General features: G+C 38.4%; 1 protein-coding gene across 1 annotated transcript in view; it reads right to left on the bottom strand.

The window, feature by feature from the left end:
- Positions 1-1,177: 1,177 nt before the first annotated feature.
- LOC100544585 (ankyrin repeat domain-containing protein 26-like) overlaps positions 1,178-22,062 on the bottom strand; it is a 47,542-nt gene continuing 26,657 nt past the window's right edge. The window contains 16 exon segments of the mRNA XM_019612412.2: positions 1,178-2,496; positions 3,570-3,615; positions 5,859-6,105; positions 6,514-6,749; positions 7,445-7,726; positions 8,424-8,565; positions 8,971-9,083; positions 10,113-10,247; positions 11,578-11,655; positions 12,831-12,924; positions 13,120-13,295; positions 14,532-14,684; positions 15,376-16,332; positions 16,915-17,061; positions 18,559-18,742; positions 20,831-21,044. Coding sequence (XP_019467957.1) covers positions 2,348-2,496; positions 3,570-3,615; positions 5,859-6,105; positions 6,514-6,749; positions 7,445-7,726; positions 8,424-8,565; positions 8,971-9,083; positions 10,113-10,247; positions 11,578-11,655; positions 12,831-12,924; positions 13,120-13,295; positions 14,532-14,684; positions 15,376-16,332; positions 16,915-17,061; positions 18,559-18,742; positions 20,831-21,044 — 3,353 coding nt within the window. The 3' untranslated portion in view covers positions 1,178-2,347.

Below are 22,062 nucleotides of genomic sequence, written 5' to 3'. Positions count from 1 at the left end.
AGGGAGAGGATTGTTCTGCTCTACTCTGACCTCCTGTGGCCACATCTGGAGTAGCTTTCACGGTGCAGTAGCTGGAATTGCTGAAAGCTGACAGAGGAAGGATCCCAAGGGCTTTGGCCGCTGATGAATCTCATGGCTTCCCCTTTCAATGAGGCCTGAGTGTCCTCCAAGTACAGTGGACTCTGCTGCAAGTATTCTTCCACCTGGCTCCTGTCTTGTACCAGCTGAAGAGAGCACAAAGGGCCACCAGAGGTCGTCTCATAAAGGGATGGCCAACCTTCTGCAGAAAATGCCCCAAAGATCCCCCCAAGCATGGCCAGGTTTACAACAAAGACTTTACTCCTGGTTTCCTATTAATGCATCACCAATGAAAACCAGAAAGTGGTTCAGCACGCCCGTTAAAATCACACCTCTCCATACTTGTTTCAAGCATACACGCCTTAATTTCTATGATGACAAAGCTTATGACATCAAAGCTACTGAGATCATACTAGTAGCTAGTTGCCCCACTGTAGCTGCTCCCAACACCTGTTATGCTAGTTGCCAACACTGAGTTTCTCTGCTGCTTCTCCTCTAGACAAGAACCTTCCCCTCTCAACTGACAACCAACAGCACAGAAACTTATTAGGAAAAAAAAAACAAACTTAAAACAGGTCATATCTGAGTTTGCTAAAACAACCACGCAGTGTGAAGGCCACAACTTCATGCACCTGCTTTCTCTGTGGAGAAGTGCTAAAATGTACCAAAATGTGAGCTCCTCTTTGATCACTGTGGTGCAGACCAGAGAAAATTCTTAACACCTTTGTCATTGGCAGGCTACAAATTATTCAGCTCTTTATAGATCCAAAGCTGTGGGATTTGTTAGCCTTTCATGACTACCAGAAGCTCACCCACCACCTTCTGCTCAGACAATAGGAAGAATCACTCTAAAATGTAGGAGTCTGGAAAGTGATTGCTAGCAATACCTCTACTCTAGTCCCCAGCCTTTACACAGTCACGCTTCAAGCACCCCAGGAGGAAAAGGACACAAATGCATCCTGGCCATTTACCTGATCTCAGGGCAGGCTGAAGGCACCAGAAGCAGGGTTGAAGCGGGCAGAGGAGAGCTGTAGCAAGTCACAGAGGCGAGGAATGAGGTGGAAAGCAAAGTCAAGGTTAACAGAATGAAACAAAGACATACTAGATATGAAAGTTTATTAAATACCAAGTTGCAACATAATACCTGGAATTAAATACAGTGTATTAGTGTCACAAAACTGTATTCATATAAAAAGGAGCAGAGAGTTGCAGCAACATTCATTATATCTCCTCACTGCCTGTTAACTCAAGTTATTGAATCAGTGGGTAAAAATCTTTTTTCCAGTTTCTGTTTGCTTCAGTATAACATTCTCAGGTCTCTGGAATGTTGACTTCATTTGTTGTGTAATATTTTAGCAAATTTTGTAGACAAGGAATGACTACTGCAGATCTTCAGTAACATGTAACTGTTAACGAAATTGCTTGTCTTACAGTCACAAAATCCTACAGCATTACTCTTCACCTGAGTTGCAGCTATTTTATCACCAGCTGTTAGCAGCAATAAAAAGTTATCCCACCACACAAATAGTGTTAAGTACCAATTGGACGGAAGGTTGAAATGTTAATTTTCCTTCTTCCCAGTAGGAACTGCTTCAGGTTCATTGCATGTTTATCTAGCAACTATGAATGTCTTAAGTTGAATCAAATTCTAATGCAAAACCCAACACGGATACCAAACCAAAAATATCAGAAAGATCACATTAAAGCTTTCTTGGCACTACTACAGACTCACAGTATTTTTAAACCCAAGGTGCATAAAAGTGAAACAATGTAAAGTGCATTCTTCTCCAGCTTAAACACTGGTAAAACTTTCACTTGATCAGCAGAAATATTCGCAGCATCAGGACTGAAACAGCTGGCAGAAAGCCAATCAAATAACCTCCTATGCATTAAAATAACACTGGAAACCCATGAACAGTGAAAGGGTTAAACAGAACAAGGGGAATGCTTTTGTTAAAACACGGAACACAAGTGGAGCAAAATAATGCATCAAGAACATTCTGACAGTTCTGTCAAGTTCAAGAATCAACGTTACTCAATCTGATAGTAAGAAAAAATAGACACGGTTCTTATTCTGAGTGCAAAATAAAGTAACTATACATCAGTGACCAACAAATAAGTGCAGAGTGCTTGATACCTATTTAATACATTTTGAATTGATTGCAGTTTGAATATAAAGATGTTTCCACATCCAAGCTACAGGATGGGAAATCAAAGACATTCTATGTAAACAAAATGATTTCCAGTACTTTTCCCTTTGCATTTTTGTTTAGATCAGATAATTTTTGGCTAAAACATCACGGTACTCCTGTATTGCTCTGCAAAGGGGATCCTGGTCAACATTGAGATTTTTTGAAGATCCATCAGTAGATGCCATTGGAGAAGCTCCAGCAGATCCAGCTTCAAGTTCAGCATTGGCTGGAAAGAAAAGAAACAAGATTCATGATGTTACTTTTACAGTAGAGAGTCAAATAAGTCACTGTAAAAACATTACTGGTAACTGAACAAGCTACACTCCGGAGAAAGATTTAAAAACTTTCAAGGAAAACAGAAATAAAAAGGACAGGAGGCATAAAGAAGGAAGCATTTTTTCAAATTCAATTATCAGTCAACACTAGAGAAAGAAATTCCAGAGGTCTTAGAATCATGGAATGGTTTGGCTGGAAGGGACCTTTTAAGATCGTCTAGTTCCAACCCCCCTGCTACATGTCAGGGACTCCCTTCTCTAGGTCAGGTTGCTCAAAGCCCCATCTAAAGTGGTCCTGAACGCCTGCAGGGTGGGGATATGCACAACCTCTCCAGGCAACCTGTTCCAGTGTCTCTATGCACAGCAGTAGGGACTTTGGCAGAATGATAATTAGGAAACAGGTGGAATTCTTCTCTGAAGTCGTGGCCTTGTATTACAGAACATGCTTTACACTGTATATTAAAAGCAATCAATTCATGCTGTGTTTGCCTGAATATTACTGAATGATTTTTACCTAAAGAAAGGCTATCTTTTCTACTGATTCTTCTTTATCCAAAGATGACTACAACATATGAGGTATAAAAAAAAGCAATGAAAAAGAGATAGCAAAAATCAAGAACACCAAAAAATGTATATGGTATACTTGAAGTGCTGAATGCAATGAATGTATGCAGAAAGAGATGTGGTGACTGCAGTCTAGAAAAATCTTATTTCAGGGCTCTGCTTCATTTGATGTCTGTGCCTAAGGATGAAAGGTGACTTCAGCTTAAGCCAAGTGTATCTGTGTGGGGGAGATGGTTTGTTCTCCTTGCTTTTTCTCAAAAGTAAACTGCAGAACATTCTGAACAGTATTTTGGTAAGCAGGAAGTTTTCCATTAAAACTCTAATTTAGAGAGTTAAAAAAAAAACAACAACCAAATACTGTGCTTCAAACAGGATCTTGACAACTTTTGAAATAATTACGTAAAAGTTACAAACAGTCAGCATCTTTCTTAAAAACACTGATATCAGAGTGGCACATTACCTTGTTCAAGTTCTTTAGTGATTTTTTCATCCAGTTCCTTCCGTATCTACAATTACACATAACACATAATCGAGATTTCAAGTTCCATTTTTGCAACACAAAATTTCTAAAACAACTTTAAAACCCACACGTAATGTATGTTAGAAACCTAAAATGCCATCCCAAATGGGGACATCTTGGTTTGGAGTTTGATTTGTCACAATAACAATCTCTTGGTCAGTGAGGCTGTAGCATTCTCATTGCTAAGCAACATTAACTTTAGCACAAAACAATCTATAATTCACCAGCTGGATCATAAAAAATACAGGAAGAAAGCATAGTGGTTTTATAAAAATGTATACATGGTTAATGTTTATCTTCAAATACATATAAAAATATAAAAACACATTATTCCTTTGTTAACTTTCTTGTTTGCTTACAAAACAAGTGCTGCGCATTTTATTATGTAACAGAAACCAGCTTGGATCACTAGAAAGGAGCATTCACACCTTGCTCCCCCAGGAGCTGTTTATTTACTGTCATTTATTCTAAATGCAAAGTCTTCATAAGGAGAAATCAGACCTTTTAAAGGGCCACAGTCCAAAGACTGTACGCTACTGTTTACTTTGATGATATATGTGACTCCTGCGTTATTTTCCATCAGGTCTGTTACACACAGAAGTAATTGTCAAAACAGCACAGCTTCCAGACTTATGTGATTAGCAAATACAGTTAAGTGCTTGGAGCATGTGACTTAGGCAGAGAGGCTGAGAGCACCAGGACTGTTCAGCCTGGAGAAGAGAAGGCTTGGGGTTTCACCTACAGGTGTAACTATCTGATTGTGGGATGGAGGATAAAGAAGACAAGCTAGACTCTTCTTAGTGGTGCCAAGTAAAAGAACTAGAGCAATAGACAAAAGTCAAGAGAGGAAATTCATAAGACTGCTACAAAACAAGTGTGAAGACGGAAAATAAAATCAGAAAAGGAACAGAAACTGAGAGATGGAATGGGAAGAAAGTGTTCCTTTTCTTATGCTACCAGGAGGAAAACTGGTTTCATAAATCCATGCACTCACACTGGTTGCAGCTAGCAAAGTTCACCATTATTTTCTGTGCCTACTTGTCAGAGCAGCATTTCTTCCTCTTGTTTATGATCAGCACATAGTTTGTTTCTTCTAACAGTTGCAAGGACAAAATAATTGATACCAGCAATTTGAATGATGGCAGTGTGAAGTATTTTCAGCTTCTTGTCCTTGTAGCTATTTCAAAGCTTTTGCACAAATTAAAGTCAATATCTACACAAGCTTCCTCCTCCCAGGAGATGCATACACTCTACTTCAGATAACCTCCCTTACTTTGAAAAATACCAAATGTGCACAGAGAGCTTTAAATAAAAACACAAGTGCAAGATGACTCATGACTGCAACTTAAGCTCCTTAACTCCCTGTCATTATGAGCTTTACTGTCAGGAGTACTTGTAATCTTTTCCATCCAAGAAGGCAGCAGTTAGCTTGAATTTAATGGCAATACAGAGGTGGTGGTTTTTTTTTTTTTCCTTTCTCAACAGAAGGGAACAGATTACTGGAAAAATCTGAGGTACACATGGAGCAAAGAAAAGGCTCAGAGTCAGATAAACTCTTGTCTTTTTAAGTAGTCTGGTGAACAGGCAAAGTACTAAGCAGCACAACTAGTAAAGTACTTCAGAGCTACTGCAGAGGATGCAATCATATATAAATTGCTGCAAAATATTAGAAAGCTGTGAAGACTTCCTGAAGAGTAGGTTGCTCTTTTCTCAGGTAATAATACATAGCAGGAAGCACAAATAGAAATGTTTTCTAGGCACAGCATGCATCCCACAGCAGACTGTATAGTAAGCAGCAAAGCAATCATACTCATATCATTCTAGATTGAAGCATGTCTTTGTTAGTATTAATGTACTAAAAGAAAGTAAAAATGAAGATCAGTAAGGAAAGAAAAAGTGGCTTGACAAGAGATATCTGATAGGCAGGGCAAAGATGTCAAAGTTACCCATTTAAAGTATGTCATAGACTTATACACATACTAAACATTAAAGTTTAATAAATAGCTTAGCTGGGAACTTCCAATGCCACTGCTTATTAAATTCTCTCTTGTTGAAAAAAAAAACCCAAAAACCACAAAAACCTTGTATATGTACATAGGTATGTATGTATACAGTTAGATAGTTCATCATTTAGATGCCAGTATTTTTGGTGTCTGAGCACTCTTGGAATTCTGTATGGTCTTGATGACCAAAAGTCTTCACCACTGAAGAGTATTTTACAATGCTTACCTTAGCCATGTAGGCTTCAACCTTGTTTCTTGCCGATAACGCATTCCCAGCTGTGCCCACAAAGCTTCCTCCTAGGCTGAGACTTCTGTTCAGTGCCAAATTGTTGCCAAGATGCCCCAGTTCAGTTGAATACAGAACTGGACTTGCAGACAGACCTCCTGTGACAATGCTGCTTGCAATTAAAGACTTGTTTCTGTGGCGCTCCTGAAGCAGCTTAGCATTGGCTTCTGCTAGTCTCTCATTGGCTCTGAAACATTTAAAAACATGCAAAGAATTATCTTTGGTAGTATTTTTGCAGAGTCACTTCTTCCAGGTCTTTGGCTACTGTTCAGCTTTTGAAACTAGAAGACACTAAGAGTCCAAAATGAGAGAGGCCCAAAGGCCACCTGTTAAAATGCTATCAACTTCAAACACACACTAGCGATGTCAGAATTAATGGTGTGACTGCTAGAACACTAAAGTGAAATGATGGTGGTTCCAAAAATAAAGGGGAAAGGTTTCAGAGGGCTCTTTTATAAAGATGTCATCTTAGGTTTACATCCATAATGCTGACAAGACAGAGAAGAGAGATTTTAGGAGGAAACAGTACAGAGTTTTTCATGCAAGCTACTGCTACTTCACCTCTTGTTACCACTCCCAAAAAACATGGACTTACCTTTCCAGCTTATTTCCTAGGCTTCTTCTAATTTTCACTTCTTCCAGATACTTTTCTTTGTATTTTTCCACTTCTGCCTGTGTGGATTCTTTTTGAAAAATATTGTCTTGTTGAGTATTTTTTATTCTGTCCAACTCACATTCGAGATCTTTAATTCTGTGCTTTAGTTGGTTTCTCAGTGAGGCATGATGATTGGCTCTGATTTGTTCTAACCTGTCCTGGGAGGCTGCCTGTGTCTGAAGCAGATAACACAGTTTCAACCACTGCAAAGAAAATATGAACTGCTTCCCCCAAGACAGTTGCACATAACCAATTTTAAGGGCCCAGTTTTACTCAGCTGAGATAACTGGACCTTCTCACTACCATCAGTAGTCAAGGCAGAACCCTGGAACCAACACATTAAATAACTGTTAGATAACATCCAGATAGAGATCTGCTCTTAGCAATATTACTCATCACAGCAGCTACTAAAATAATGCTATGTCTGTAGGACAGGGCACACAAAAAGGATTCTACAAGGAAATTATGAGAATCCCATCCCCACTCTTTCTGCCCCATGGTAACTTCAGCGACTTCTTCACTGAGCATTTTATCCTGTACAATGATAAAACACGACCTGTATGTATGGCCAAACTATCTCTAAGTTACAAGATTCATGTGATGAACAGCAATAACAAGATGCCCAGATAGCAATAGCCTCTAAGAAATGCAAAACAGAAGCCTGTCATGGGAACGCTATTAACTTGGGAACCTGCAGGCAAATTACACACACGAAAGCACTTCTGCCCAACCATTTTCTGTTCTCCCACTTCCCTTCAGGAAAGACAGAAGTACAGCACTAACACAAAGAATCAAAATACGAACAAAAAATGAAAAAAAAAAAAAAAGTTACATAATAAAGACTACAGACATACACAACAAATTCACTTACCTGCAAAAACAAATTGACTTCTTGTAGTTTTTGTCTGATTTCTTGTCCGGCTCGTTCTTCCATCTCTTTCTTGTATTGTTCTATTTGGCTGTGATTCACCATATTAGCCTCCAAATGATGTCTGAGGTTTGCCACCTCTTCCTTCAGCTGGGATTTGCTCTTCTCCAGCTTTTCATGGTTCCCACGCAGAACAGACAGCTCTTCTCGCAAATCCTGGTTTTGTGTTTCCAGCTGGATGCATTTTTTAGACTCTAACTCCAGCTGCTGAGAAAGTTCAGCAACCTATAGACAGTAATAAAATGAACTTAGAAGGGTGTAAAATTATTCTTTGAAAATTCATAAAGAGGAAAACTATCAAGTCTGTAATCACCACCTGCTGACTCAGTATCAGAGTCAAAGGAAAGTCAAGCTCATCTTTTAAAAGAACAGTTTTTAAGTTCTTGCCAATAGGATTCCTGAAGTTCCAACCTTCCTTAGTTCTTCTGCAGCAAGTAAAAGACTGACAAGTACCAAACTAGCAGAATTTCATTGTGGGAGTGGGCTGAAAGGTGCTAGGGCCATTCTTCTGTGCACTGCTCTATTGCTTAATGCAAATCAAACAACTCTACCCAGATACCAGAAAGAATGCCTACTGTGCTTCAGGGGGAATATTCCAGTACAGAGCTAACTGGGCACAGGAAAAAAGTACTCCTCCTGCCACTGCCTTTGAAAGCCTTGTAAACAGTGCTTCAAAAAGCAGCTTCCACAGCAGTGGTAAAGGAGGGTATTTTTTCTCTAGGTCAAATCCACTGTCTGGTTGCAAGAATATTTAAGAAATGAGACATTTCAGGAGTCTCCAAGATCAACTGTGAAGCCAATTTCCTCTTCTCTCTCAGAAACATAACTTTTCTATACCTATTGAAAAGAATATTACAAGTCTTCAGAAATTAACACAACTCAAACAAACAAAAAAACCCACAAAGAAACAACCAGAACTCACCTTTGTTCTTAATTTTCCAACTTCATTCACCATTTCAGAATACCTGTTCTTCATTTCTCCCTGGAAATTAAATTGGGACTCTCTTTCTCTGGCCTCATGCATTCTTAGTTTCTTCACAGCTCTGTTCAGAAGCCTCTTGCACCTGCACAACAAATCAGTCCAGAAAACATGCAAAGGTACTACAAATCTATTTGTCACACTTGCACGTGAAAAGCATAGCTATGGGTTGCTTCATCTTTAACATGTTCAACAGGCCAACAGTTAAGAAAATCGAGCATTCCAATGCAATAGGTCATGTGGAAGGTCCAAATTTCACCTCAATAGAGGAAAAAAAGACCCACCTCTCTCAGGAGAAGTGCAGGGCAGCCTGCAGGTGTTCTTATGGCACTTACAGAAAACCACAGGCTCATGTACCAAAACTGCCCTGCAAGAACTGAGACTTGAATTTGTTTAGAAAGGGTTAAACACACCTACTTTTACATTCGAGTTTCATAAAGCCTGACTTCTAGACTATGTGAGCTCTCTTTCAAGTACTAATGAACCATACCTGTGACATTCTTTCTGCAGTTCAACGTTTCTTTTCATTTCCTGGTCAAGACGTGCTTCAAGTGGTTGTTTCAACTCTACCAGCTTCTTCACTTTCTTTCTTTCAGCCTCATACTTTCAAAAAAACAAAAAAAACAAAAAAAAACAAAAAAAACAAAAAAAACAAAAAAACAAAAAAACAAAAAAACAAAAAAACAAAAAAAACCAAAAAACCAAAAAAACAAAAAAACCATGTCACACTCAGCCCAGAACACTACACGTACCAACTGCAGATAGGACATAGATATGTGTCCCTTTGCCACGTTCAGCAGAACACTGGGACACAGGATTCTTGTGAACATTTAATCACTTCCGGTTTCACACAACCAGGCCGATACTCAGGGATACCAACTGGTGCCCCTGCTGAAGCAAATGCCCCTCCCCCTCCCTACTGGGCTTTGTCCTAAAAAGCTGAAAAAAAGATGCTAAAGAACAGCTTCTGCAGTTCCTCTGGTAATAGGTCAGCTTGCATAGGTAGCCACAGCCCCAGAGAACAACGCAGACTCTAGAGCATTCGTGGAATCCCCAGTGACCAGCAAGCTCTTGTGGAAGAGTCTGCTTTTCTGGAATTCATCAGTGTCTCCTCAGTCATTACCTCCACATCTTGTTTGTGTGTGTTTACTAATTCAGATGTTGCTCCTCGTGGTGTTTTTTCAGAGAAACCAGAGGAGGGCTGGAAACTAGTTTTTTGTAGTTTGCATTCGCACCTTATTTATTCTGCAAGCGTATTAAGCTCCTGCTGTTCTGAAAACATACAGCAGTTCCTCCATACACTGCACTGAAAATAAGGGGTGTTTTAATCCTGCCCAGAAATCAGGGGGTCAGACAACCAGAAGGAAATCAAATAAAGAACTCAGGAACTGCAGCCTTGCTCCATGTGCTCAACTGGTATCAAACCACACTGTCTTCCTGATAGGACGACTCCAGCATTTACAGAGATATATTCTGTTGGCTTTTATTCAATTCCTTCATGACTTCCAAATCACAACAGTATTCAGGGCCCAAGTGGCAAGGATACAAAAAGCAGAGTATGTAAGAACTCAAGAAAATGTCAGCATCATTCTGAGTACTGGCTAGGTGTTAGGGACTGTTTTCTGGGCTCACCTGCTCCAAGAGCTCAGCCTTTTCCCTATCAAGCTGAGCAAGACGATCTTCAAGGAGGGCTTTTGACTTCAATTCTTCCTCCCACATACTGCGTGATTCTTTTGATGTCACAGTCAACATATTCTGCTTTTGCATCTATGGAAACAATAACGGCAAAAGGAATGCCAAGATAACCAGAGAGACAACACTGCACATGAACTGCATAAACTAGTAACTTAAATGAAGGCAGGGCTAAGCTCTCACCACTAAAGATCTATACTGAATGTTATACAGAGTGTATAAAACGTGGCATCAAGAATAGCACTTAATGCTAGTGGAAAGAGTGAATGCCCTATATGAGATAAAATGAGATTACATCCTTTGGGGATAAGACGACACACATACAACATTACCCCAAAAATTTCTTCATGAAATTCTCCAGATTTCATAATGATACAAAAATAACGACATTTATAATTCATCCACTGCCCAACACAGAAAATTCCCTACATTCACTGCCTGTGTAATAACTGCAGATCTTCTCAGAGCAAGAAAACGTTCAGATCAGAAAATTTTTACCCAAAGGAACAAAGATTTGCATCACAGATGCATTTGTGTGGAAACAAGTTATTCAGTTCACTTTGTAAAGAATGCAAGTTGCCTAGATTCTTTGAGTAGTACTTTTTAAGAACAAAAAAAGAGATGCCCCCTGATCTACAGATCAGTAGCTTAAAGGCTTACAAAACAAACTCATAAAACTTTCTCATGTGTCCTTACAGAATAGGTTAAATGTTGGTTCTCAGTATGTGACAATGTATAAAAACCTAATGACTGCTTCCAACTGGTATGCAACCAAAGGAAGATGACAGAAAAGGAACCTGGAAAAGAACTCGGACTTTTCTGGGGCAGATAACCAACAATTTTTCCCTTCTACTAGATCCTTCTTACTCTCCGTACAGCAGCTTAATTTTTCAACAGCAAACTAATTCAAGAATATTCCAAGGTTACACAAGATGCTAGGCCATGCACGCACACCAGCTACTTTCCAGCTGCCTGCCACTGCACAGCATTACCTCACCTAGTTGCTCTTTCCTTACCTCAGCCCCGTGTGGCAGTACTGTACCAACACATATTCACAAATAAGAAAAGAATCTAACGAGCTCAGGTGGAAACTATGACAAAGCTCTGAAGATAAGACAGATTTCCAACATCTAGTTTCCCCTCTCAGCTCTCTCAACCACACATCTCCCTCCTGCTGACATCATCCATCCCATTCATCAAAAGAATCATGCTGACGAACACAAATATCTGCATACCACTGAAAAGATAGAAAAGGCATCAGGGAAATGTGGAAATTTACAACCTTTACCCTTGAAGGTGCCTTGTCCTGAAACCTATTTTGTCAGTTTATTTGTACCTTCCAATCAATTACCTGTACACAAGAAATAAAAAACTAAACCAGTTATTTTCAGAAGTCATTAGATACCTGCTGATGTTGGTATTCTTCTGCAGCTGTCTGTGCTATCCGTAAGCCAGCTATCAAGTCTTCTAGGCGATTATGAACCTAAGAAAGCACCAAAAGAAGAAAGAAGAAACTATCTTTCTAGACTGAAGTTCACATTTCATTATTAAAAAAAAATTTACACGTCTTTCCATCACTTTATTCTTTTCATACTTACCCTCACCATCATGAGAAATACCTCAGTCTGATGCTATGATAAAATTATTAGCAAACAACACCTCTGCCATTTGGCTTCAGGGAGAGAACTATGTGGAATACAAAAAATCTTCAATCACAGAATGATAGAATTGCTCAAGTTAGGAAAAAAACTTCAAGATAATCAAGTCCAACTGCAACCTAACCCTACTGCCCTAACACCAAAAATGAACATACAAAGGAGCTTCTCCCATCCACCATACATTTGAAAACCATGCCATCTTAACCAAGGGGGAAGAGTAAGCCAGTGTCAGTACAGCACAAAGTTCAACTTTCACATATAGCTATTTTCAGAACCTCTTAAACATTAATTAACAACCACAGGTATAACAAGGCTACCAGGCCATTGTTTAGAGTACAAAAATAATTTGCTTCATATAAACCACGTTATTTATGCTAATAAAAATCACCTTATTTATGCTAATACCACTGAACAGGAGAAAACTGCAAGCCTTTCACCAAGTTCTGCAAATAATACCATGGGGATTCCCCTTTACCATTTCATGAAAACAAAGAGACATCAAGCAGACAATGGAAAAGCAATTCCACACAACAAAATCTCTGGGGAATATAATTCTTGTCCCAGCCTGATGATGTCAATCAGGCCTCTGGCATGAAGCTCTTGGAAGCATCACACATGTGAAATTTCCCTGAAGAAATCTGCAGCATGCTTTTCAAGATACAAATTCCAGTATGTCTGTCATCTAACGTCATGATTGGTATAAAGAATAAAATATTTAAACCAGCACAATAGTGTCAAAACCTCACCATATATAGTGTTAAGTAGGACTTGATATATTATTACAGGAAAACTTTCAAAACCAGAAAGCTGGAGAATGGAGTAGCAGGATTTTCAGGGTACCCTACAGTCAGCACAACTCAGGTGATTCACCTCCCTTCTATGCTCCCCAGGAAAATCATGTAACTTCCCCATGAAAAATACCTAACTAGGCTCAGAAGCTCACACTAAATAAATGAATGAATGAATAAATAAATACATGAAAAGTTTATGAGTGGCTTACTGAGGCTGAAGCTTGCAGATCCTTCTGAAGAGCTTCAATTCTATTGGTTTGTTGTTTGGTTGTGGCTTCCAATCTGGCATTTTCAATTTCAAGTCTTAAAGAAAAACACAGATCTTACTAGAGAAATCCATAATAACACAAGTTGTAAAGGAACAGTGTGAAAGAATGCAATTTAAAGTAAGAGCTTCTTTCAAAATCAGGTATTACCATGATGATGCAACAAGGCAATCCTAATGTTTTCGAAGGATCCCAGAAAGCAAAATCTTGCTTCATTATGTTATTTTCTTACCGTTGCACATGTTCTTCCAGTTGTTTTATAGTAGTATTGGTTCCAGAAGTTGCTAACAGAAGGTCTTGCAGTTTCTGGGAAGAAACTGATACTTCTTTTTCCTTATTATCCAGGACAGTCTTCAAGTCGTGAACACAATGCTCAGACTGAATACGCTGTTCTTCAGATTCCTGTAACTGTAAGATAGCAGTGAGAATCCTCAGCAGCCAGGTCAGTTTCTCTATAGAGAACGCAGTGAACGCTGAAGAATTAGAATATTGCACGTATCTACATAAAGCCTCTACCCAAAGTATTGTAATCATTTCCAATTCATTCAAGCTCTCATTTCTCTTAGCAAATAAACAATAACAGATAATATTTCATCATCTGTGATACTGGTCTCTCCCATCTGTACAAAGGATTTTCTCTAACACCACTATGAGCACTGACACTGCTAATCCTACATCCTCAATGACTTTTGAGACTGTGTAGCTACTTGCTTGCTATTCTACTGAAAATATTAATTAAAAAAATAATCTTTTTCCTAAAGTGATTTCACAGTTCAGTAGTAGATTCTTATGATATACATTTGAGAAAAAAAAAACAACTCTCACAGAGAGCAAAAAAGGAAAACTCAAATTCAGCTGTCCAGTATTTCTATTGTTTCTCAGAAATTGGACACCATACTTGGCCAAACCAGATGCAATAACCTACAGAGACACCAGGTTATTTTGCAAAGCAGCTTACCAAATACAGATCTTCACCAGGTAAAGATATAGTGACCTCATGTCAAAGACCACCCAATCACAGACACCAAGTGCATAGAACAATCCAATTCATATACATGTCATTAAATCTATACACTTGAATTTATTTCTAGGATAGAAGGACAACATTTGCTTATACTTTGAAATCTCTGCTCTGGATTGGCACAGGCATGACTGTGATCACAGAGGACAAGGGGCAAGTTGAGAAGACTAAGGAGTTAAAGACCTGCTTACAGCATTTACAACCAACCTTATATGACACGGAAAATTAATTTGTAAATTCAGAGCACCGATGTGATGTTGCTTCAGATACTGCAAACATCCCATACACAAACAAATTCTTAGTTGTGTCTGACACCAGGAGAGAGAAGGAAGTTACCCTGGAGCCTGAAGACTAGCTTTAGCTGTGGGGTTGAAGAATGTCTCCTACTTGCAAAAGAAACTAGTTGGCTTTTTGATGATTCCAGTAACACTCATCTTTCACCATGGAGGAAGAGGCCAGCTGGCAAAGATTTCACTGGCATCGTGAATTATGACAGGGTACCAGTGTTAACCTCCTTAGCTCTCTCTGCTACTTGTTCTCAGAACATTATTTTTCTCTTCTTCACCAAAAACAGGGAAAAAAAACCCTCAGATTTATATGTGTAAGTTACAGCCTCTCTGTACCTTGGTTTTAACCCTGTCCAATTCCTTTTGCAAGCGCAATTTGTCTTCCTCAAGGTCACTGCGGTAGCGCGTAGTAACTTCAAGGGAAGCTTCTGACATAGATTGCTTTTTAAGAGCATCAGCAAGCTCCTGCTGTAGCTGTCTGACCAAACCCTAAAGAAACAGTTAGATAAACGTGAGGAAAAACATGAAATTTGACTTTACTCCTTTAAACTGACTAGATTATACAATTCAGCCATTTACCAAAGTCTTCCTTAATTCCAAGAGAAAAACAATGAACCGCAACAAAATAACATAATTTGGTCTTATGCATATAACTTACATCTGATGCATTTTAGAAATACAAAATCATTTTATGAATTGAAACATTTTAATGTTTCAGTTGGGACTGGAGCACCTCCCCTACAAAGACAGAGAGGGAGCTGGGCTTGTTCAGCCTGGAGAAAAGAAGGCTGTGGGGTGACCTCATTGCAGCCTTCAGTACCTAAAGGGAGCCTACAAACAGGAAGGGAATCAACTCTTTGGAAGGGTTGATAACTGCATGACAAGGGAAAATGGTTTTAAGTTGAGAGAGGGAAGATTTAGGTTGGATGTCAGGGGGAAGTTCTTTACAGAGATAGTGGTGAGGTGCTGGAACAGGCTGCACAGAGAGGGTGTGGATGCCCCGTCCCTAGAGGTGTTCAAGGCCAGGTTGGATGGGGCCCTGGGCAGCCTGGTCTAGCATTAAATAGGGAGGTTGGTGGCCCAACATGTGGCAGGGGGGTTGGAGATTCATGGTCCTTGAGGTCCCTTCCAATCCTGGCCATTCTGTGATTCTGTAATTTCTTCTAATTGTATAGCTTACCTCTCTTTCTACTTTGTCAGTCTCATATTTAAAGACTTGTTCCCTTAAATCAGTACACTTGGTATTTAATTCCTTGTTTCTCTCTTCCACGAGGTAAACTTGCTTTTCAGTATCAGCTCTGAGTTTGTTGAAAATATCATTAAATCTGTCCTGGACATCATTCACAACCTTTTCTTTGATGATCCCCTTGTTCTGCAAATCTTCCAGCTGCTGACGGAGTAAGAGGTTTTCACTTTGGAGCTGAGCCAATCGTTCCTGCATAGATTCCTGCTTTATCATAAATTTGCTGACTTGATCTTTCTCAAGTTGCCGTGCATGATCACTTTCTTTGGCCTGACACTGGGCTTGATTTAAGTCTTTCTGTGTCATTTCTAAAAGCAGTGTTTTTTCTCGAAGTGTTTGTTTCAACTGGTGAAGCTCATTTTCTAGACGATTAGCTTTGCTTTCCATTTTACTAAGCTGCTGAGACAAGCTCTTGTTGGTCTCTTGCACATCAGAGAGCTCATGATGGAGCTTGTCTTGTAAACGACACCATTCATCACGTTCTCTCTGAAATGTTCGTTCAACGTCACTTTTCAGTGACTGATGACGTTCAAGATCTTGAACAGCCGCATTCAAGCGGGAACGGAATGATTCGATCTCTGTTTCCAGTCTGTCTTTGCTTTCTTTTGTCTGTTCAAGCTTGGAAGTTAGCATTGCAGATTCTGTCTTTAGTAAATTCAGCTGTCCATTGTACTGAAATACTGTTTGTGTTAAGGCTTCCTCATTCAGCTTAAGTTCCTTCTGAAGATCGTCGTTTTTTTCTTTCAAAGACTCATTTTCCTCTAAATATTTTCCTTCATCCTCCTGGTGCCTAAGTTTTACTTGATCAAGTTCAAGTCTTAACATAGCAATCTCTTCTTGCAATAACTGATTTTTGTGCAGCAGATCCTTTTCTCTGTCATTAATGTCAGATTCCTGTGTGATAAAGGACACAAATGAATAGTCAGTTGGGAAATAAATTCTGGTTTAACCTGGCAGGCACCACACTCCCCACCACTAAGTAGGATGAGGGAGAGAACTGGAAACAAAATAGAACTCATGGGTTGAGATAAAAATGATTTATTAAGCTGAAAGATGAAAAAAAAAATATGGAAACAAGAAAGTGATGATAGTACAATAACCAATTCAAAAGCCAAGTAATAGGATCACAAACAGTCTCAGCTAATTTCTTTCCTTGTTAGTCTTGAGTTTTCTGGATGTTTCACTGATAGAACCTTAAAAAAGATTATAACAACTGTACAGTGAAGAACAGCAGATAGCTTAAGAAAGTGGGAACACAGTGTCTTATTTTCCAGTGGCTTCCTACTTCCACATGCAATTCAGGCATATGTGGGATTGATGCTGCTATCTAGAATTTTTAAAGACAGCAGTAACAAAATTGGGTTATATTGATGAATTGCAGATAATCCACCAAAATGCACAAAATGTTATTTTTCCTATGATTTTAGTATGAGCACAGAGAAATATAACCAAATTAATTAGAAGGGAACTGCTTACCTCTGAATTTTTTCCTATAGTTTTTCTTGTCTCCTCTTCCAGTTCCTTCTGTCTCCACAGGTGGCTGTTCAAAATTCCTTCTTGTAGAGCTCTAGCACTCTTTTCCTGAGAGAGCTGTCTCTGTGTTTCATCACGCTCTTCTTCAATCTACAGTAATATAATTAAACTCGTGAACCTTGAGCAAAATAAAATTAGCAATACCTTCCTATTTCATTCTTCTTTGCATCCCTATTTTCTAATAATTCTAGTAAGAGCTGTTTATCATAAAATCATAGAATGACCTGCATATCAATTTTCCATGTTTGCAAACAAATGTGTTTAGGTTTATCTGAATTGAAAGTTATAAGGATAGTGTGTGTCTGTTGCACAAATCAGCATTACAGAAGTTTTATACTTCATGAAATGAATCTCTCTCTATACCAAATGAAAAAAAAAAACAAAACAAAACTACTTTTTTGGAAATGTACAGCGTTTAAGCAGAAAGTCAAGCTGTCTTTCTAACATGCTATATATACACACTAAAAACACTCATATGCTTACAATCAAAGATCTGAAAACATCTATTCATCAATATTAGCACTAACATTAAGAATTGCATAAATCAAATGAGTAACATTTCCAAAAACACAATAATCACATTGTCTATACTCCACTGCGAGGTCCTAAGTCTACATCTCTTCTACTAATATTTAGAAATGCTTATGAACATATGCCAATATATTTTCAGTTTACCAAAATCCAGAAATACTGCTGTACAAATTGAGTTGCACAGGATTTCCAAAGACTATTAATGAAGTGAGACACAGAAGAGGACTGACCAGCGGAACAAACAGACCAGGAGGTAAACTAATGCCAATCATGCCCTCATTAAATTCAGGCAGACTAAAAGAGGTGATGCTAACTACTTTCTGCTCCTGCCAGAACAATGCAGCCACTGAAGATCCCTAATGATCACTTTCATGTGTTCTTAATATGTTTGCACATGTAAGTTTTGCAAAGTTGAGGCTTAAAAATACAAAGAACTGACTGAATTTTTGAGGTATATTTGAAACTGCATGACAGGAATGCTGAAAAGTATGTCAAGGCCAGTGGAAAGATCCTCAAAACTGTATGTAAGAACTGAGGAATTTATGCAGATTATATACAGTGAAAACATCATCATCTCAATCACATTAAATAAGGCATTAAACTTATAATAAAAACAAAGTTGAGAGTTTTTCTGGATTCAGTCCTGACTGTAAGCAATTGAGGCAATTTACAGATTATCAGGCAAACAGTAACATTTAGGCCTAAATTTAAATCCATGTAAGTATACTTGAAAGAGTGCTACAAACAGTAACTCTAATTTCCCCCTGAAAAAAAAAACAAACAAACAAACCCAAAAACCACACACACACACAGTTCTGTAGTAATTAGAAAAGATAACTCAAAGTGAGGCTGTCTGAAACACAAACCAAACTATAATTCTGAAAAATGAGAAAAGGAATCATGAACTTGTTTGTTCATATTGGTTTGAGGACAATGGTCCTCAAAATGTACCAAGATGGTTATATAATGCCTCATTCACAAACAAGGTTTTGTTGAACATACTAGCATAAAACATCAATTAGAAAGAAGCAGAAAAACAGAACAGGTTTAATATACCTGTTTCATGAGCTTTCTCAGTGTTATTAACTCCATTTCTAAATTCCTTGCACACAACTCAAGTTGTTGTTTCTCCTCTGCTTCTCTACAATATTGATCCTCTTTCCTCCTTAGTTGTTCTCTTATTTTTTCATATTGCATTTCAGCTCTAAGCCTCTTTTGCTCTTCTTGTTTCAAAGAAAATCTGGGATTTAAAAGAGAATATTTGAAGAATTAAAGCACTCACAAAAAAGTAAATATGCCAATCATGAACTTGCAGAAACAACTTAAACCATAAAAATGTCACACTGTTTCAAAACACAAGTTCTGCTACAATTTTAAACTTTTAAATTAACTCTAATTTCATTCCATTAGTAGTGGAAGACATCTTGTATATGAGCAAAATTGTACAAAATGTACAAAATGTACAAAATTCATCCTGTATTTTCAAGTTTACATAGGTAAACATGAAGAATAATGCACACATCAATAATTCCTAAAAAACCCCCCAAAACTTCACACTACAGGTGCACACTTCATTCAAAATTACTTCACAGTCTTACCAGATCAAAATACCATCAACTTTTAGTATCAAAAATATACTGTTTTTAGTATGCTGAACATCATCTACATACTATAGATTCATAGTGACTGCCAGTAATACTAACAAAAGAACACATCACTTATCTAAGACAAATCCAAAACCTTTTAAGAAGCTTTTTCTAAGACAATAACAACTGCTTACCATGTGTGAAGTAACCTTTTTATTTTTTTTTTTTAATAAATTGAAGGATAAGAATCGTGTTTCAAAAAGGATTTAGAAATGTTACGCTTAATATGATTCAAAAACACAGTTACAGCTTTAAAACTCGCTGGATTTACATGTAAGAGAAACAACAGCAACTTGATTTTCCATCTAACTGATAAAAACGCCTTGGAGAATGTTAGGCTCTTTTTTTTTTTTAAATAATTGAAATAATCAGCAATAAACACTGATATGGTTAAAACTGTCCATTGATATGGTTAAAACTGTCCATTGTATATCCACAGTAAGTAAACAAGAAAGCATTTTTGTATTTGCTTCTTAGTTTGAATATCTTTGCAGTATTTTTGTCAACAAATAAGAAAGTAACTATGAACATAAAGAAAGAGGTACCCCAAAAAATCTGCTTTATTAATTCTGGAAAATGACTATCAGCAACTACTAATAAATAGCTCAAAAGATTGGCTGTAACATCAGTATTTAAATAGCTTATACTCAAAGAGAAAGCTTCACATATAATTGTTACTTTAGTTTCCCAAAAAGTACAGCTTTTACAAACATATAGCTAATTAGCTAACACTGTTTTGAGATTTTATATAGAAAGAAAAAATTCCTTGTATTTACAGATGTTTGGGAATTTTGAAAGATGTTTAGAACCAAATCCAGGCCAAATTAGGAATGGCTTTGTCTTACTCATAAGCCCCTTCCATGTACTGTGAGACTGCTAGCGTATCTCCTTGAAGTCCATTTCCCTCAGCTTCTTCTCACAGAGAAAGTGTTCCACACTCTGTGATCAGCCTGGAAGGCCTCTGCTGAACTCATACACGTTGACTACGATCTCTTGTACAGGGTGGCCAAAAATTGGACCCAGTGCTCCAGACACAGACCAACAAGAGCTAAGTAGGGATGAATCCCTCCCTTCAGCTTCCTGACTCTCTGCTCATCTTAATGCAACCCAGGATGCTGTTAGCCTTCTCAGCTGCAAGATCATTCTGGCTCATGTTGCTCTTAAACTCTGCTAAGGCCCCAAGAGGCTTCTCAGCAAAGCAGCTCACCAGCCAGAGCATTTCACTGTGTATCCTCACAAGGGGTTCCTCCATCCCACGTGCAGGGCTTTGAATTGGTTCTTAATGAATTTTATATAATGCCTGCTTGCCACTCCTCTGAAATGTATAAACAGTGACTAAAGACCATCTGCATCTAGCTCACGAGTACGAGGACAAGGGAACAATCTCAAATTAGACCTTCAATCAAACACACCCAGTAAACTGTTTCAATTTGTGGTCTGTGGAGTTGCCATGATTCCTGGTTTCATATAAAAACAGAAGATACAAAGACAAAACCTGTGAAATACAACTCTTAAAAATGCCTTTAAGTCCCACTCCCTAGAAGTACTTAAGAGATACATGGATGTAGCACTAAGGGACATGGCTTAGTGGTGGGACTTGGCATGCTGTTGATGGCTGGACTACCAGCATCTTCTAAAACGTGACCAAGTAACACACACGATCAAAATGCAGGATTACATACTTCAGGCTTTGGATATCACTTTTCAATTCCATTTCTTGGTGAGCCAATATGGATTTCAAATCTTCAGTCTCTTCTGCTGTTATCTGTGACTCCTCTTTTTCACTTTCCAACTTCCTGACTTCTCTCCAGAGAGCTGCATAGCGATTTTTTTCACAATCTATTCTCTGTTCATATTCAAGAAGTATGTTTTGAATTTTCAGCAAAATAGCAGAATCTATATGGAGACAAAAAATACACAAAACTGCACACATGCATAAAAACTTTCCAGTTTACAATCTATTTAATTCTTTGCTGAATTGGGTATAGGTGGCAAGGTTTTAGTTGTGGGGAAGACTCTATAAGAAAGACCCAGAAGACTGTGCCAAATGCAGTGGGTTCAACAGACCCACTACTGGACACAACTCAGCCTATCAGCCAATCTTATGGCACCTCCAAGAAAGCATATTTTGGAAGGGGCAAAAACACCACATAGGCAGAGGAGGAGGAAAAAAAGGTGTAAATAACAATGGAAACATAAAGCTAAGATGAAAGAGGGAGAGGATGGAGGAAGCACTCCAGGTGAGGGAGCAGACTCCCAAACAGCCTGTGGAGAGCACCACAATGAAGCAGGTATTTCTCTGCAGCCTTGGAAAGGGCCCCACTGGAGCAGATACCACACTGCAGCCCATGGAAGACTCCACTGCAGAATAGGTGGATAATTCCTAAAGGATCTTAGCCTGTGAAAGGACCTATGCTAAAGCACGGAAAATGTGTGAAGAGGTAGAAGAGGCAGAGAGGAACTATCATGTATTGATTGGAAAGCCACCATCCTCCTCGCACTGCTCAGGAAGTGGCAGTGAAGAAGCAAAATTAAGTGTGAGAAAGTGGTGGTTGGAAGGTGTTTTATTTTCTTATTTTATCTTTCTCACTCTCCAATTTAATTAGCAAGCAATGAAGTTAATTTTCACCAAGTGGAGCCCATTTTGCCTATGACAAAAATTAGCGATGGCTTTGTCTTTATCTCATTTCTTGAGCTTTTTCATCTCCTTTTTTTTTTACCTCCTGTCCTGTTGAAGAGTGGAAGTGAGAGTGCAGGCAGGTGGAAATAAGGCCTTTAGCCACAGTTAATCCATATTTGCCTAATGAAGTTTTAGCGAAGATTATGAAAATTAGCGCTGCTTACATTTATATCAAGCTATGTGTATACATGCAACATTTGTACTACAACATTATAGATTTTTTTTTTTTTTTTA

Source organism: Meleagris gallopavo, chromosome 1, assembly GCF_000146605.3.
Source record: "Meleagris gallopavo isolate NT-WF06-2002-E0010 breed Aviagen turkey brand Nicholas breeding stock chromosome 1, Turkey_5.1, whole genome shotgun sequence".
In the NCBI taxonomy this organism is placed as follows: domain Eukaryota; kingdom Metazoa; phylum Chordata; class Aves; order Galliformes; family Phasianidae; genus Meleagris; species Meleagris gallopavo.
Note: the sequence above shows the minus strand (reverse complement) of the source record. Positions and strands in the feature narration are given on the sequence as shown.